Raw genomic sequence first — 18,727 nt, 5'->3', positions numbered from 1 at the left:
ATGCATTATGCATTTCAGTATGAATTAACATGTGAGAATAACACCTAAGAGGATATTGCATGTACTGACGTAAGTTAGATTTGTGTAACTAATATGCATGATAATATGAAGAGCAGATGAAAAGATAATAATTACCTTCCACATACATTCCAAAACCCTTTTCAAACCGCAAAGTCACCCCAGCCTCAATAATAAGCGTCTCCAGTTTTCCAACCACGATATTTTCAGTCACAGTGTATGGGCTCGATTCGGATGTAAGTGTAACAGCCCCTCCAACGTTTCCACCAAGTGTACCATCGGCAGAAATAAAACTTTGGACCGGAGACCGGGGATCTGTTAAGTTGGGGAATCCGTAGAAAGGTACATATGTGATTGTTGGAAGAGATGTGTCATATGATGAATCATAAACTCGCGATGCTATGTCCTTGGCATCGGTGGTACCCCAATAGTTGAATGTGGAGTTGATTTCTTTGTCTTCGTAACCATTGCCTTCAAATCTGATATCATACTCCTGGCCAGCAAGGAAAGAGTTCTCATTCAAAGTTGCAATGGGGCTCATTAGGATGACAGTGCTCGAGTTGAAGATGTTCCTTGTTAAATAGAACCATTCCTTGTCTTCTTCAGATTTCACTTTTATATCGCCACCTTGTACGAGATTGTTACTAATCCTTGTGCTGCCACCTTTGGGCGTTTGAACATTTATATCCACAGCTGACTTTTCAGTCACAAAAGTGTTACCATCTATAGATGCATTTGGAACGCTTCCTTCAATTTTTAATCCACAATTTTCAAACATGTTGCCATGGATGCTTATACTCCAAGGTACACTGTTCTTCCAGATTGACGCCTTGACACCGTCATAATACTGATTTTCTATGCGGAATGTGTTATTTTTAATTAAGACATCGTGTCTTGTATTATACTGGTAGTATAGTCCTCCAAAGTCCAGTGCAACTACAGATTGTACATCAAAGCTCGAATCTTGAATATCTATGGCTCCTGCTGCACGATATTGACGATTTCCGATACATGTTCTGAACTTCGTGATTCCCCTTTTTCCAATAACGGAGACTCCTCTGAATGTTATGTTTAATACTCCTCCATCTATGTAAAAACTGTCATAACTATATGTACTCTTGAAAACAGAATCTTGTGCATTAATGGTAATATTTGAATTGCATGACTGCATGTAAAATCCTCTAGACCCAGAGTACATTTTTGTAGAGCGCATTCTTACATGAAAGTTGGCTTCACTGTTTCTGGTTTGAAGACGTGTTCCAGAAGAACACTCAATTTCGCACTCATTGATATTCAGTGACACTGGATGCGAGCTCAGCCCGTCCAAGACAATGAAATTGCTGGTTTCATTTACTTTAACTCTGTCAAGAGACAAGGAGACTTCAGACCACAGCTGTCCAGCTATGCTTGTTGTACACTGTGAAATGATGGAATCAGAAACACTAATTTCACCGGACACATTGACGTTTACACGTATTCCTGTGTCCGCATGTTTCAATATGGTGTGTTGCAGGGACGATCCTGGAACAGATATAACTCTGATTGAAAGATTTGTCATTTGTATATCGATCATTTGTTAAATATGTTGACAATACATGCATGAAAGGTACATTGTTATGACTGTGTCGGAAACAAAAACGTTTTTCTTAGATTATCCATAACACATCCGATATGTTTTATGATTAGTGTTGCAGTCTTCTGTTTCAGAAGGGCAGAAATTACGTTTATACAATGTTACGTTTCAGTGGAATGTGGTTTTTGCCTCTTCTTAAATGCGGACGGAAAGATCTTACCCGTAGCATTGAATATGATGCCACCCCATCGTTGATTGCTGGGGGAACCATCACTCATTAATTCAACGTTGGCATCTGGCTGGCCTTGTATCGTTAATACTCCTGAAATTATCAGCCAAATAGCCTGTTTAAGGCATGCACATGAGGCATTTACTTACCTTTAACATTCATTCTGTCAACACTGAACTAAAATAGATTAACTACTTATAGTAAAAATATGTATACTACCCATCAAAAGTTTAGAGAGACTAAAAAACACACGGTTACAACGAAGATGAATTTCTCCATCAGCTTGGGAGTAACCTTATGCAGAGTTATTGCATGAGGATCGCTCATCAAATCAGCTGAAAATCATTGCAAAGATCTTGAATGTGAACAGCTGAGCTTTAGTGTAAAGTTTCGATAATAATTTGCCATCTTATACCGTGTGTCATCATTTATTGACAATATTTTAAACGTTACAAATTTGCTTTACAACACATCTGTTCGTGTGTAAACAGTATGGCATATTTTGCAAAATCTCGTTGAGAATAATTGACTGAAGTAAGCTTCTACATTTACATTAGTGAGTCTAAACTTTTGATGGGTAGGATACTTGTTAAAAGTTAGTTTAATCTGGCAAACAGATGACAGCGGAAACACATTTGAGAACTTATTCATTTCACAAATAGGAAATTGCATCTGAAAACTAACCTCTAACGAAAATGCCTTGCTTGTATGGAAACACCAGTGTATTGTTCTTGCTTATTGTCAGTTCCGTCCCTTCCGGAATGTACAGGCTTCTGTTCACATACAGTACTTGGTTGGGTTGAAGAGTGACTGACATGGTCAACATTCCTCCAATCACGTTTTCACCGTTGAAAACAAAAATGTCCGAGTCTAACTGCGATGACAGTTCATTGAACATCTCGGAGAAAAAGTATGGATCCACTTGAACCCTCATTTTTGTAACATCACAAAAGAAGTCACAGATTCTGGATCGAACAAAGAACTTGTCTCTGCTTCCCCAAAAATTGTGGCTTGCATGCAGTTGCTGGTTTTCAGAGTAGTCCGCATCAACAAAGAGGTCGTAGAGTGCATCTGGGTTCTGGAAGACGTTGTCGTGGATCTGTACTCCGACTGCCTTTGTGTGAATCACAGACGTTGTGGAACAGTTGGTGAAGATATTGCCAGATATGACTGTGCCCTCTGCCTCTATTAATATCCCACTGTCTCCTTTGATACCCGAAAATGTGTTATTTGAAATATTAAATGAGACAAAATTTCTGCCTCGTGTGCGAATGCCTTTTCGTGTTTGAAAATCATTTTCGGTCATGATAACACTTCCATATATAGAATTTCTTGTATCAATATACACCAGGTTGTAATTTGTGGTTGATTGGCTCCCCTCCAGTGTATTGTTCCTCAGCAGTATTTCAGGTCGGGTGCGAGAGAATTCTCCTTGAATCGTGACACCATACCAGCCGTTGTTGGTGAAGTGAGAGTTTGTTATAGAAATGGTCATATCCGAGACTGCATCTCTTATGTAGATGTTTAGGCCATCTTGTCCATTCCCCTTGAATTGGGTTTCATCAAAAGTAATGTTCATTTGTCTGGTAAAAGCAGCGTTACTTATGACAAATCCCCTGTACAGATTGTTTTCAAACACGCATTTCTTTATTGTCGCACCCATGCCTACATAATAGTTGTATATACCATTGAAATTATTTGAAAATCTACAGTTATGAGCAAATAGCACAGCTTCAGTGTAAAAACTTATACCGCCCCTTCCATTACGCAAGATGTCACTATTTTCCATACCGATGTAGAAATTCTCTTGAGGCCAGTTTCTTCCATATATGCCCTCTTGGGTATTGTCTGATATGATGGTTCCTGATATTTGAATTCTGTCTTGGGTTGTATCCCCCATCTCAAGGGATATTCCTCTGTCGTTGTGATGGATATTGCAGTGTCGTATAGTAATGGATCTTAGAGGTCCTTTGATACCACCATCTGCTCCGTATATATGGCTGAATTCCAAAGTCAAATTTCCTGCAAGTTAAAAAGAGGCTCAAATATGGACACATAACAATGTACGGTATCTCACATGAAATGGGTTTTACACATTGAACCTATGCGGAGAATCGAACCTGGGTCTTCAGAGTGACGAGCGTATGATTTGACAACTTGGCTACCCCACCGTTAAGATCATACATACCTTGACTGACAACTTCAATGCCTGCCCACATGTTTGTCTGGTTTGTGAAGGCATTTGAAGCTGTGAAAACCACAGGTAGTCCACTGAGACCCCGTGCCTCCAATGTACCTGAAATAATAATATTGCAAGTGGTATTCATGTTTTCAGAGTCGTCCCTGTTTTCCCACGTCATTATAACAATACTGAGACACACAACACCAAGCGCTGGTTTACAACTGTAGATACTTTCATCCAGAATCTGTTGATGATGGTTTCCCTGAAGGTGAACTGTTTGTCTTAAGTACAAGTTGGGAAAATGATCTGTGCTAACTAATGTTGGTATCAGATGTAAGATGACATTTCCGTTTATCCTTACCAAGAACGGTGAATCCTGCGTCTGACGAATTGAATATAACCTTGACTCCGGGTAGTATTTTCACATATGCTCCCGGACGAATCTTTATGAGATTGCTGATGACATATGGACTCTGGCTGGGTAACCACTCATTGCTTCCCTGGAATATTGATTGGACCATGAGATGATGTGTGTTCATGCAGATATGGATATATAGGTGTTCATGCAGATGTATACGATGCAATATTAGATGCTGATGCAGATTTGGGTTATTTGAGTGAGTTTATTTTTACGTCGCTCTGAGCAATATTACTGTAACGTCTCAGAGGGGGACACTAACAATAGGGTTTCACAAATTGTTACCATGTGGGGAATAGAACCCGGGTCTTTGGTGTAACGACCGAACTTTTTTACCACTGGGCTACCCCACTGTCCCTTATGGTATATTGATGTCGATGCTGCTGCAATAACTGATGTGTAAGCGGATGTTACTGTAGGATGAGCATGTGATTCTTGATGCTGGTGCTGAAGCATCACTTGTATGACATAACACATAGGTACTTCTACACGTATGACAAGTAGTAAGGTATCTCATAGTTTTGGACCAGGTCCCCTGTAAAGTTTATGTTGTTGGGTTATTTCTTTTAGATATGGCTTCCTAAAGGATGATCGTTCATCCTTGCTGGCTTGAAAAATAGGCCCAAAATATTTGTTGGTTTTACAACACTGGAACACTAAAACTGTCCCCAAACTCCAACACGTTCCCCCTACACCTGCAGACTGGTTCTACCTTTAAACGTTGCCGTAATATTGAGAGACAATGTCGTGGATCGAGTCTGCCATGAACACATCGAAGAAGGATAAGGAGTATGTTGAGTACGGAGCGCTGCGTTCTTTGCTCTCATGGCAATGGTCAACTAAAGTGTCCATGAGATATTGCAACCGTTCACTATCACACAGACCTAAACTATCGTACAGGGTCGTGAATTGCCCTCCACGAAGACCTCGACGTGGGACTGAGTAAATATCGTCTCCATCGACTAAACAAACGTTTCTCGATCAGTCTTCACATGATGATAATAAAGGGTTGGAATCTTTAATTAGGACTAATACCGTGTCGTGTGGCGCAATTTGTAATTTCTCTCTGATGAACCATCTCAGCAGCCCGTCTTTCGAGCTGTATAAGTTCGGTTTACATATTTTGATGTCGACTTGGTCGACGTGGTACCATATGGACGTGGACCAGATGCAATCGGTGGCACGTTGTCACCCACCACTCGCAGCATGCGTACAACCCATTCTGTATTTCTGTTTTCAGGATGGGTTAAATCCTGCACATTCTGGTGCGAGAGCTGATGTTTGGCAGAGGTGCGAGTGAAGCTGTCGACAAGAGGGCAGGGCATGTAAAGCAGCTGCATTTGTAAATGAGTTCTTTGCTTACTTTAGTTACTTCGTTCGAATCTTCTGTTGTCAACAGCTGGTGACTGGCAACATCCATGATGGTTAGGGCATACTTGTAGCTTTAATGTCTTACCCTGGCAAGTGGTAGACACAGGTGGTCAGCTTGATGGACACGATTCGATGTAAGAATGTCAAATTGTATTCTCGAGATGGTCCAAGGTGCCAGCAGGAAAACAAGCCAAAGAGCTTGTGTTTTAAGCCAAACTTTTGCTTTCTCTTCGGAGACTCGAGCAGCTTTGGTGAGTTTCAGGATGGCGGACGCGCCTTTCCAGTATCCACGTGGGTTGTAATGGATGTTGTCCATGATTTATGCATTTAGATTTTTTTTAAAACGGTGCCCGTATGCGTAAGTATTGCCACCGTCGATAGCGATCGTTTCATGTCCATGTGTGACAGCGGCGTGTTATTGAGGGTGATTCCATAGATCCTGTTCATTTGGTGTTTGAACGTTATACTCTTGTACAGGGTTTCCTTGAATCCAGCGTGCTTGAAGTGGTTTTTCACCATATGTTTTTTCCTGCTTTCGTCTCTCTGATTTCACCAACATGATGGAATATATTTTTGGCCTTAACCTGATGTTCCGCGATTGGTGTCCCACATTTCAACCATCACTTACATGATTCAATGATCATGTCCTTAGACCCATGAAGGTCCCGGGGTAGAATAGGCCTTCAGCAAACCATGCTTGCTATAAAAGGCGACTATGCTTGTCGTAAGAGGCGACTAACGGGATCGGGTGGTCAGGCTCGCTGACATGGATGACACATGTCATCTGTTCCCAATTGCGCAGATCGATGCTCATGTTGTTGAACACTGGATTGTCTGGTTCAGACTCGATTATTTACAGACCACCGCCATATAGCTGGAATATTGCTGTGTGCGGCGTAAAACTAAACTCACTCACACATGTGCGTAGCTACCTCTTCGCGTATATGACTTTGCATATATGGCTTAATGCTCTGTCACTTCTTATCTTATGACTTAACAGAAATGTGCTAAGCTTACTTCCTTAATCTATGGAGCTCTATCAAAATATTTCACGTACACCTGATCATTCATATGGGAAAAACTTCAATGGGATATTTTTGGTACCAAGATTTTTTTCAACCAAAAGTATGGGTTGTATTTTTTCCAAAGTACATATAAAAGTGTTGGGCTTTCCTTTGTAATGCTAGAAATGTAGTTATATCTGTATACATCTTAATAATATGATATGATCATTTAGAGCTGTCTGTCATTGTGGCACTATAACACTTTTTCATTGTCTCTATTTACCTGTATGTCCTGGAAGACAGGGGTGTTTCTGACGGGGATTTGTTGTTGAGCCTCACATCCATACAACTCCAGTCGTAAGCCTTGCCTGCTGTTGTACCTATTGGGCTGCGGTGCAAATGCTAAGTACCTGGCCTGAAAGAAAAGGACATCATTACAGGACATTCAAGTGGGAATCAGGGTTGAAGAACATGGGACAGAATCACAACAAACCGGTTACTTCATGCTTCACAGAGAATATGGTACTATAATAAGGGTTGGATAATAGATCGACATTTGGAATTATCTCCGACAGGAAACATTATTAATGATTATATGAAAATGTTGTCATCGGTAATATAGTACACTAACTTTTGTGACTAAAAAATAGTTTTCTAGCACAATGTACAAATTAGGACTTTATTCTTGATCTGCTTCCAAGTTATGTTCAGGACGATGTTTTGCTAATAATCCACGCAAAAAATATCACCACTCACCATGGATGTGAAACTTCTTTCAGGCAGTGTTTTGCACTTTTGCTTATATCGCCGATATTTATCGATAATCGATCAATATTTAGTTAATGGTTATCGATCTCCATTACACATATCGGGGACTGTGGGATAGTCCATTGGTTAAAACGTTCGCTTGTCACGCCAAAGACCCGACACCAAAGACAATGTGTGATATCCACTTCCGGTGTCCCACACAGCGATATTTCTGGAATATTGCTCAAAGCGGCTTAAAACATCTTGTGTATCCGTAATCTTTCTAACGCATTCATTAGATGTGTATGCTTTATTTTCTGATGTCTCATGAAGACGGCCATCTCATGATTGGTTGAGATCAAGTTAGATTATCGAGACACCAATTTATGATGGTCAGTAATTCGCCGTGCGTTAATTGACAATGCTAACCGTATGTTCATTTTGGGGGCCACATATCAGATTCTTTGATGTTAAACAAATTTGTTACAAACTGAACTAATGTCATTTCTAGTTGTTTGCACATGTCTCCGTCAAATTTTGATAATAAAAAACATGTACAAGACGACAGTTATAAAGAAAAACATTATGTAACTAACCGCAGACAAACACCTGTAATATAACCATCATCGCTGACTATAGATACTGAGTTCGAGAATGGGATGGTATCACTCCTACCTGTACAGCTGACCAATAAAGATCCAGGTTAGAATTGGTCTCAGCAACCCACACTTGTCAGGGTTACTGACTTGGTTGACACATGTCATCGTATCCCACTTGCGCACTTCCGTGTTCACGTTGTTAACAACTGGATTGTCCAGATTACGTTACAGATCGCCGCAGAGCTGTTGGAATATTGCTGAGTGGGGAGTTAAACAACAAACAATCAAACAAACCTGTACAGATGGCTTTAAGTCGACCGTGACAACATTCTGGCCGTTTGGCGCCCCTGGCAGTCTCTGTGTCCCATTGCTGGTGGCGTATCTCTCCCAGACAAGACCATCCAGGCTGAAGAATAGTAGCACTGTTTCTGCGTACCATCCATTTCTGCTGCCCTGGACTCGGTAGCGGGTCACGTTGTACTGAGTCAGCAGGTCAACCTTCAGGTACTCTTTGCCACTGGACTGTTGGGCTACCCATCCATCTGTAAAGTGACACATTGCAGATGATTTGAAAGGTTTGCATTAGATTTCATCAGTAGTTTTTCTCCTTCGGGTATGCACACGGTTAACCAAAAACTGGTCAAAAGTTCCTTCTATCAACTCTCCGGCTACCCGTATGCTCTTACTGTTCTGGGCCCTTATTCTCGAAACGTTCGTAGCCCTAAGAATTCTTAACTTTGATCGTAGGCAGTGTGTTAAGAATGGGCTTAAGAAGTTCGTAGGGTTACGAACGTTTCAAGAATAGCTAGCCTGTACTGGCAGTGACTATTTCAAATGTTGCATCTTCAGGACATTGGGTCACCTTCTGTGCTTTATTTGCATTGCAGCGATGGTTTGTCGGGTTGCCTAGTGTTGAAACGTTCACGGTCCAAGTTTCATTCTCCACATTAGCACAATGTAAGAACCCCGTTTCTTGTATCCCCCGCCATGATATTGGTGGAATATTGCTAAAAGGGCGTAAAACAGACCTCACTGTTTATAACTGCATTTTAGTTCATTTCTTGATTTCATTGGTGTATGCGTTCATTTCGACGGTACATATAGGTTAATCCAAAACCGGTGCAAGGTCAACCTTCCGGGTACCCACCTACTGGTCTGTGTCTGCGATATACTGGACAGTAACACGTCGACCAATCAGTAATGTTTTCAGGACATTTCTAAAGTTGTATCTTCTTCACTACATGACATAGTTACGATATTTATTTGCATTGCAGTGCTGGCCAGGTGGTGAGAACGGGAACGCCAAAAGCCCGAGTTTGATTCCCCAAATTAGCATAACGCGTGAACCGCCTTGATATTGTAACGAATGTCATATGAGGGATTGTACTTTCGTAGTAAAGTACATTTTCTAGTACTTTTTTGGTTGAGTCCCTTCCGAGATTCGAACCAGCACCCTCAAGTAGGACACCTAATCGCCAACACACAAAGTCAGCCCCCTAGCCCGCTCATCCAAGTCGAACGCCCGGTAGTCTAGACTACATACTTTGTGTACCCCTCTGATAAGTGTAAATTGGCATGGCTCCCATGGCAGAAAGCTATGATTATACAATGCCGTTTAGAAAATGGTCAAATGTAACGTACGCCATAATCGGGATTACAATTTAATAGTTAAGTTCAAATTCTGGTACTTTTGGGGTTAAGTCCCATCCAGGATTCAAACCCGCGGTGGCTGAGCGGGCTAGGCGGCTGATTAATTATTACATTCCTAGTCCGGGTACCCACATCCCACGTATTCCTTGTATTGTGAGGAGTTTCCTTTGATGGCATGTTAATATAATGCATGTAGATGACACAGAGTGTATATTATTCTCGGATGATCCCTAACCTTGTCAAATTCGTTTGACGACATCTCAAAAACAAAAGCAGGAGTTATCGGTATGGAATTTGGCGTTATTTCTTCACTGCGATTATAATACATGATTATAACTTGGCACTGTTCTGAGGCTAGAACGTGTGCGCATATGTAATACCTAATGCTAACACGTAGTTATACAAGACAAACACTGCTTACGTCCAACGTTAAGTCTTGCCGCCTTTGCTGCGTAGGTGGGGTTGAGAGTTGATGATGCAGAAAATTGATCATCAGTGATGTTGCCATTTTCGAAACCCAGAGGAGCATCACACTGTGTGGATGTTGTCAGCGCTGAAACAGTTATGAAAGAGAATGACAAAATGTCAACATAATATAGCTAATATACCGACAGATGCAATGGAGCTACTTCGAGTTATCCTACGGTTTCGTTCAGACGATATGCAATATATCAGAGAGTTGGATGAGCCAGGTGCATCCTCTGAAATCCTGACACAGATTACATATCTCAAGACCTACGAATATGTGTGAAAAAAATTGGTCCTCGGTAACCGTACTTGTCGTAAGAGACTGAGAGGATTGGGTGGCCAGTTTCACTGACTTGGTTGGCACATGTCATCGTATCCCAGTAGCTTAGATCTATGCTCATGTTGATCACTGGATTGTTGATCACTGGATTGTTTGGCTCGGACTCGATCAGTTTCGGGCTGCCGCCATTACGCAGGAGTATTGCAGTGTGCGACATACTTGTATGTGATAATCAACAATTATCTATTGCCATAAGAATGTTTCAAACTTTGGCCCTCATTCCTAGTCATCCACCAGTGAACTCACTGAGGGTACAACTCAGTTCCTAGTCATCCACCAGTGAACTCACTGAGGGTACAACTCAGTTCCTAAATATAACTGGAGCAGTCATTATGCGGACATTTTGTTTGGTTGAACAGCGCTAGCTCCAACAATTTCACAAACTGCAACCTGATCAGTGGATCTTTGTACCAAAGAGTTCACAAGCCATTGTGCTCCCTAGACGTTTGTAAGTGCGAGCTGTATTCAATCTTATCCAATCTGAAAACGTACGGGAACTTTCAAAATGGACTCCACAAAATGTTTAAACCTTGATCTAACACCTTTTGAGGAAGATTCATGTGACGTATTTGTAAAAGAGGCCTGCTGAAGTGTACCTCAAACATCGTGTAGGGTAAACAACTCAGCCTTAAGCTGCTAGCTACAGAATTGTTGACGTCAATGCTCTCGTCATACAACCATGTGGAAAGTCTTTTGTCATTCTTTGTTGTTAGGGGCGCTGGGGTAGCCTAGTGGTTAAAGCGTTCGCTCGTCACTTTGTTGGTTAATCTAACTATGAAACGATTCCACTGATCGTCTATATTTCTTACAATACGGAAAATCAATGGGTAAATTTCTGTACCTTCTATGAAATGTTACCCAAAACGCTTTAGGGTGGCTTGTTCACACTCATTGCAATAAAGACGCTGACTATCCGTGATACATCGAGGTTTTCCTTTACAACGTCTTAAATGCCTTTCACAGAAGCTGTTCACACTAACCGATTGTATGCTCAAGTATTTAAGTAAACGTAGAGGTAGATTCAACGTGCCTTTGAAGATTTCAAAAACGCATTTGATTCTATCGATACAAATGCATGTACATTAATGAATGTCCTCAAAAAGTGTGGTTACCTCTTATGTTACTGAATATGATTCAGTGTATGTATTAACACTGTTTGCAAGTAACAGTATGCGCACTGTGTAACGGTGGATTTACTGAGTGTTTGACTGACTCGCTGGACTAAGACAGGGCTGTGTATTAAGCCCAACTGCATATACCATTTTTATCAATGAGTTTAGTGCCGACATTCATGATACTTGTCGAAGGGTATTACACTTATATTCTGATTTACATGAACTGTTTCTTCTGATGTTTGCTGATGATGTTATTTTCATGTCGGACCGAGTAAGTGGGCTACAACAACTGATTATTCTAGTTGACTGGATTCAACATTGGTAACATGTCAACCTCCCAAGAGCAAAATTAGTTAATTTTCGTAAGTGCGGAAATCTTGAATACTATGAAAAATGACATTATCGTAATGAAATGGTAGAAGTTATTTCAGAATAATAGCACATTGGACTATTGATGACAATACCACTACATATAACAAGAGAAGTATCAAATTTGGCTTTAAACAATACAATTGCATCAATGAAGGTTTTTAAATTATTTTGGACATATGGAAAAGTCCCAGTCGGAACGTTTTCAAAATATGATATGATTGATAGTGATGTCGATTTAGGAGTCACTGAGTGTGTCATTATGAATATAAACCTCAAATACATGTATCAAAAACTATTTAATCATGCACACAAGCAGGATTTCAAATTACCGTAAAAACTGTGTGTTCGCTAATTTATTGGTTCCACGTTTCTATATTATCAAGCCCAAACAGTACGTAAATGCAAAACGTGACTTTGAACGCACACGCAACCAAGCACGCACGCACGCACGCGCGCGCACGCGCACGCACACACACACACACACACGTATGCACTCACATGCACTCACGTACTCAAGTCAAGACGAAATGTTTACTGTACAAAAGGCCTCCGGCCCATATACAAGAAAGAAGTACATATCATACTGTTATACTCGTAACACTTTCTTCAGACATTTCATGTCTTTAACTAGTGCATGTTTAATATGTAATGAAAGGGGTTTTAATATACGACACTATACACGAAAGCTTACAATGGTGGCATTCATTATCAAATGATCTTTATTCTTTAATATATTTCTTTCGATGTTTACTATAAAATGGACAGACGAACACAAAGTGAATTTCACTTTCTATTTCTATATCGCATATATGACAGATTCGTTTCGAGTTTGCAATGAAAAGTTTTCTTCTTTCATTTTCAAAAAGGACTAATAAACCTAGCCGATTTTTAATAGAATGTTTCCTTAAAGTTTCCGTCGTGAGTAATGATAAATACATTTCTGGTTAAAGTAAGGCCAAGCTAGTTTTGTAATAAGCACAACGTGAACTATCTTCTAAAGTTGATACCCTTGAAGGTCCTGGTCTAGGCCTTCAGCAACCCATGCTTGCCATAACAGGCGACTCACAGGATCGGGTGGTCAGGCTTGCTGACTTGGTTGTTAAATGTCATCGGTTCCCAATTGCGCAGATCGACGCTCATGTTGTTCATCACTGGATTGTCTGGTCCAGACTCGATTGTTTACAGACTGCAGCCATAGCTGGATATATTGCTGAGTGCGGTGTAAAACTAAACTCACTCACTCACTCTAAAGTTGAGTTGGGTTTTTTGCATGCTTATAACTGGACCTTCTCCAAACATTCATACCGCTGAAATCCCCATACGTCTGAGCCATGTAATAAAATTAGTTGTATCTGGCTACCAAAGAGCTTAAATAGCATATTAACTGGCACGGTTCCAGCTTTGTGCACAAAACACATTCAACTCATTAGAACTATCTTTGCACACAATGCTAATCTTTGGTACATGTTTTTCAGGTTCACTGTGTGAAAACCAGATTCCTAAATATGAATAATGATCCACTACATTGGCTAACTAGCCGTAAAATTCCCATCTTTCTTTCCGCGCTATTGGACCACCTTTCCTAACGATGGCAGTTTTCGTTTTGTCTAGAATCACTAGTAATTTCCATTCTTTTGTGTATATATTTAGAATATTTAGTTGTCTAAGGGACCAACCACAGAATCTGACACTAACATGGTATCATCTGTAACAGAGTAACATCAAAACTTCTATTAATTCTGGAAAATTTGGATACCTTGTTTACCTTGAAGCTATTTCAAAATACCTTTCATTAATGAAAAGTGAAAATAACACAGGACGTATAATTGTCTCAAATCCAAAAGGACATTCAAAGAAATCTGTCTCATCCTCCTTTCTACGAATCTATTACCTCACATTACAATATATTGGTTATATAGTAGCAAACATTTTCCCCCGTAGGTCAGCTTTCCGAAGACATCCCCATACCTTTGAGAGGTCAACTGAATCAAAAGCGTTTTTGAAATTTACAAATGCTACAAACAATTTACGCTTTCGTCGTGACAAAGTCTTTCGGATAAGTGCACAAAGAGTAAATATAAGATCTTATGTAGAAAAATTCCAAAGCCAGCTTGAAATTCAGGAATTTTGTCACGCATGTTCGCCCATTTCGAAATTCTGTTATCTAGTATTGCTGTAAACACATCCTAGAAAGTTAATCAATGAAATACCCCTGTAGTTGTCTGGTCACCTTGGTTACCGTTTTTATGCAGGGGAATTATTATGGAACATGACCAACCGTTTGGGAAAACACCTATTTCAGATACCTTATTAAAGCGTTTTGCATAGAAAACACTTTAACATGCCAGTGTCATCTGGGCCTGCTGTTTTTGCTTTTTCGGGTGATCCATTGCACCATATATTTCGCTTTCAATGGTTGAATCCAGCACAAGTCAATCAACATTAGCACACGAATAGCGTTCAGTAAAATCATTTTGAATGTCATCAGTTTCCGTGTGTAATATTGTTTCATTTAAAAGAAACCCAACATGAGAAGGCACTGTATTTTTTATATGTTATCTTTAGCATGAGACCTAGATTTGAGGGATTGCATTTCTTTCCTGAAGGAATAAGCTTTATTCGTAGAATTTACCAGTTTGTCTTGTTTACGCTTACGCAAATCAACTTTGAATTCCCGACAACAATTCTTATATTTCTACTTTCACGATATTTTTTTCGGTCAAGACTAGCACAAGTTATTCTAACCCACTCATTCACGCACGCATGTGTCCTGTCTACCACTCATTCTCCACACCATAAAAAATGCTCTTGAACAATTGTTCGTCCCTGACCCTATAATCAATAACACATCAATAAATATTATGTAAGACCGATGTCGTCCAATCAACTCCAACGGAGCGCGAATTCCGACACTGTGCGGTCTATTGATTGTCAGTAATGTTCGTGCAAACAGCTCGCAACTTACTCACCGGGTCTATGGCAAGGTCAGTGTGACACACTGACATTGTCAAAGTGTAAACATCATACACCACTGTACATATCAAAACTATATTCTGGTAAACATCATTTTGATCTTACAAACAACATCCACGGACTTGTGTATTCAGTATTTTGTCTTGCGCCTTAGTTTAAAACTTACACGGATATTACCAGCAGTAAGTAAACTGGTAGAAAGAATCACCGGCTATAGCAAACTGTGAATCTTTAAATGGGTCTGTTAATGCATACGTAACAGACATATCTTCAGAGCGTCGTTGTTAAAGCAATCTTCGCGCTTAGGCGGTCGCCACGCCCATACAAAGGTTTACGACTGGCGAAACACCAGAGTTGCTTTGTACAACTATACCCTGAAGTATAGTGAAAACAATAGCGTGAAACTAGACTGCAAACGGTTCGAGTTTCATCTAACTAACAGCGTTCTGCTGACGTGGTACCCGTAACAGGTCTTGACGTTACAGACCTCGTGTATGGAGACAAATACACGAGCGAATATGGGCCTTTCTGACTCAAAGTTCCTAAAACCAAAGTTAATTTCTGTATTATCCATTTGTATAGAACATTTCATTTCTAAACAAGAAAGTCCACACGCGAAATCTGCGATTGTCGCTTGACGTAAAGGTGAAGGACAGTGATACGGCAGTGCGGACGCAATGCCCCTAAGTAAAGCGCGTGATATTATAGTTTTTCGTGCACGAAGACCGAAAATACAAACAGATTTTAACTTGAAATTCAATGTTCATCAAATTAAGTAACTGTAAGAGTTATAGAACTAGAAACATTTTCACTTGGAAAGTTACTCGTCGTCAGAAGAGACAGTGAGCAACGCGGCGACATTTTGTGACGAGCTCGGTTTCCATGGTATCACTCACTACCAGACAGAGGAATTGCCAATGTTGATATTGAATGTCCCTCCGTGTACTGGACCAGCTAGTGTGACCAGTATCACTAGATAAAACTTTTTTGTGTTTTGTATACGACATACTTTGGGATGTAGACGGGTTTGGGCATCTTCAGATGACGGAACGATGCATGAAGACGCACGAAGCCGCGCGAGCGAGCATTGTAGCATGGCAGACTGATTTCCGGTCCAAGACAGCTTCCCTGTGTTGTGCATCAGAAAGGTGTGAATAACTGTTCACACTCAGTATATTTTTGTTATGGCCACACACTTGCGTGATATGCATGTGAGCTACATTATTGTTTGCGATCACTGTCATTAGTTATCCGTTTGTCTCCAGTGATGTAAGCTCCACTTGTCATTTTTTTACATCAGGAGTGTTTATTATGGATTCGGAAATGTCTCCACCCTTCTGCCACAGTTTGTTTACTTCTTCATCTGTCAGGGCCTTAGATGTATTTGGTAAGTTACCTTTCCATCTCTCGTCAATTGTCTTTGTTTTGATATGAGTTTATTTGTGAAAAAAACGGTGTCAGTCACTATCGGTAGGACTAACCCGTCACTAGGGACCTGCCATAATTGACTTGCTTCAAATAGGCATCAAAACTGTCGAACATGCCAGGTAATGTAGCTGGTTGATATTCCTCACCGTTAACTTGTCTGGCACTCATGAAAAACTGTGAGCTCACTGCGAAGAAAATCGTGAATTTGTCTCTGTTCATTGTGCATGGAAGATGCAAGTCACTGTTTGTTTCACAATGCGCTAATGTTAGCCTCTCAGGTAACTTCGTAATTCTGTATCTGATACCTTTTAGAGGTTGCGTAACACTGATAACACGACCCTTTAGACTTGCCCATCTATCTGAACGAGACTGTTGACTGAGATGGGAGAAGTCATCTTGTTGTCATCTACGATTGTGTTAACTTATCAAATTCTAAATTAATGTTTACTCATAAAGTTTGAATTATTCTTGAAACCACGTATTAATAAACATGTGTGAAAATTAGTTCTTTCGTAACGTTTTATGGTTTACAGCACTTAACTTTTGTCTTCCTCGCAGTAGCGAGACTGAACATTCGTAGTAAATTTATAGAAATAACTTATGAATGAAAAAAGTAGTTCCACATTCTAATGTGGTCATGAAGGTCATGGGCGGATAACTGACCAATGAAATTCGTCTTAAGTGTTATTACACGTGGGCAACATATGATTGTATGTACTTGGTTATATTTCACTGTATGGAAAATAAATTGACGTTCCAGACCTCGTAACGTCTTGACGTTACCGACCCTGTAACATATCTTACCGTTACAGAGCCGTAACATGTCTGGACGTTTACAGACCTCATGACATGTATTAACGTTACAGACTCCATAACATGTTCTACCGTTACAGTACCGTAACACGTCTTGATGTTACAATCACCGTAGCATGTTTTGTCGTTACATCCCCATAACATGTCATGTTGTTACAGTACCCGTAACATGTCCTACCGTTGCAGCCCCATAACATGTCATGTTGTTACAGTACCCGTAACATGTCCTACCGTTGCAGCCCCATAACATGTCATGTTGTTACAGTACCCGTAACATGTCCTACCGTTGCAGCCCCATAACATGTCATGCTGTTACAGTACCCGTAACATGTCCTACCGTTACAGCCTCGTCGATCTTGTCACTATATGGCCGGAATAATGCCGACGTGACATAAAGCCCAACTCAACTCAACCGTAGCATGTCCAGACGTTACAGTACCCGCAATATGTGTTGTCGTTACAGCCCCCATAACATGTCCTACAGTTACAGCCCTGTAAAATGTCTTTACTTAACAGTACCCGTAACATGTAACATGACCGTGCATACCCATAGCGTGTCTTGTCGTTACAGAGACCCCATAACATGCCTTGACATTACAGTACCCGTAAGTACCCGTCATTACATGCAGCCCCATAAAGTGTCCTGGCGTCACCAAACCAATCACATGCATTGCCGTTACCGTCATCTTAGTGCGTCCTGTCGTCACCATCCACATGTAACAAGTCATGTCGTTACAGTTTCTGCATCATGTCCTGTCATAGTCCTCGAGCCATGTCCTGTCACAGTCCTCTAACCATGACCTTCCGTCTCAGTCCTCTAACCATGTTCGACTACTGCAGGTAATAGACCCGCTCCATCTGAAAGACGGATAACATACACTGTACTCACCAGGTAGTGTAGCCACAGCGACCGTACAGACCAGTACAACATACCCGGTCAGTCCACCATTGATAGCTGACATGCTGTGTGGAGGTTCAGACAGACCACAGCTGCTGTCTGCCAGTATTTACTGATACTGCCACCTGACGTACAGTTTATATATATATACCATTTAGCCTGTCGTCTTTTCACAAAAGCTTGTCGCCTTAAACAGCCTTCGGTCTTGTTTACCAGTCTCGCAGGATCATTGCTTTTCTAGGTCAGCGACCTGACAATGCGTGACTGCCCGTGATGAACGTAATGTAGATTGAGAACCCTCGAGCAAAGTCAGCAGTCTATGTGTTTTGCTAAAACAGGGTTTATACATGACTAAACCATTGTTATCGGACAATGCGTAAGCGGGTCGTCCACAATAGTGTCTGTGGTCATCCTTGGCGCTCCGGTGTTAGATGAAGTTGCGTAGTTTCACTGCTATTTTTGGAACCATACGTCCACCGTACCTTCCTGTTGACGCGAACACGCAATAGCATTCAGTGCATGATTGTGT

The 18,727-nt window shown here is 40.7% G+C and overlaps 1 protein-coding gene across 1 annotated transcript in view; it reads right to left on the bottom strand.

Moving 5' to 3' along the window:
* Positions 1-18,342, bottom strand: part of LOC137266124 (uncharacterized) — a 39,383-nt gene extending 21,041 nt beyond the window's left edge. Inside the window, exons 1-9 of the mRNA XM_067801619.1 lie at positions 18,190-18,342; positions 10,213-10,344; positions 8,436-8,683; positions 7,079-7,210; positions 4,364-4,502; positions 4,009-4,116; positions 2,505-3,842; positions 1,812-1,913; positions 136-1,539 (exon numbers count right to left, since the gene is read on the bottom strand). Of these exons, the coding sequence (XP_067657720.1) occupies positions 136-1,539; positions 1,812-1,913; positions 2,505-3,842; positions 4,009-4,116; positions 4,364-4,502; positions 7,079-7,210; positions 8,436-8,683; positions 10,213-10,344; positions 18,190-18,262 (3,676 nt within the window). The 5' untranslated portion in view covers positions 18,263-18,342. The remainder of the gene's footprint in view (positions 1-135; positions 1,540-1,811; positions 1,914-2,504; positions 3,843-4,008; positions 4,117-4,363; positions 4,503-7,078; positions 7,211-8,435; positions 8,684-10,212; positions 10,345-18,189) is intronic.
* Between the last annotated feature and the right edge of the window lie 385 nt (positions 18,343-18,727).

The sequence above is a fragment of the Haliotis asinina genome, chromosome 15 (assembly GCF_037392515.1).
Source record: "Haliotis asinina isolate JCU_RB_2024 chromosome 15, JCU_Hal_asi_v2, whole genome shotgun sequence".
Classification (NCBI taxonomy): Eukaryota; Metazoa; Mollusca; class Gastropoda; order Lepetellida; family Haliotidae; genus Haliotis; species Haliotis asinina.
Note: the sequence above shows the minus strand (reverse complement) of the source record. Positions and strands in the feature narration are given on the sequence as shown.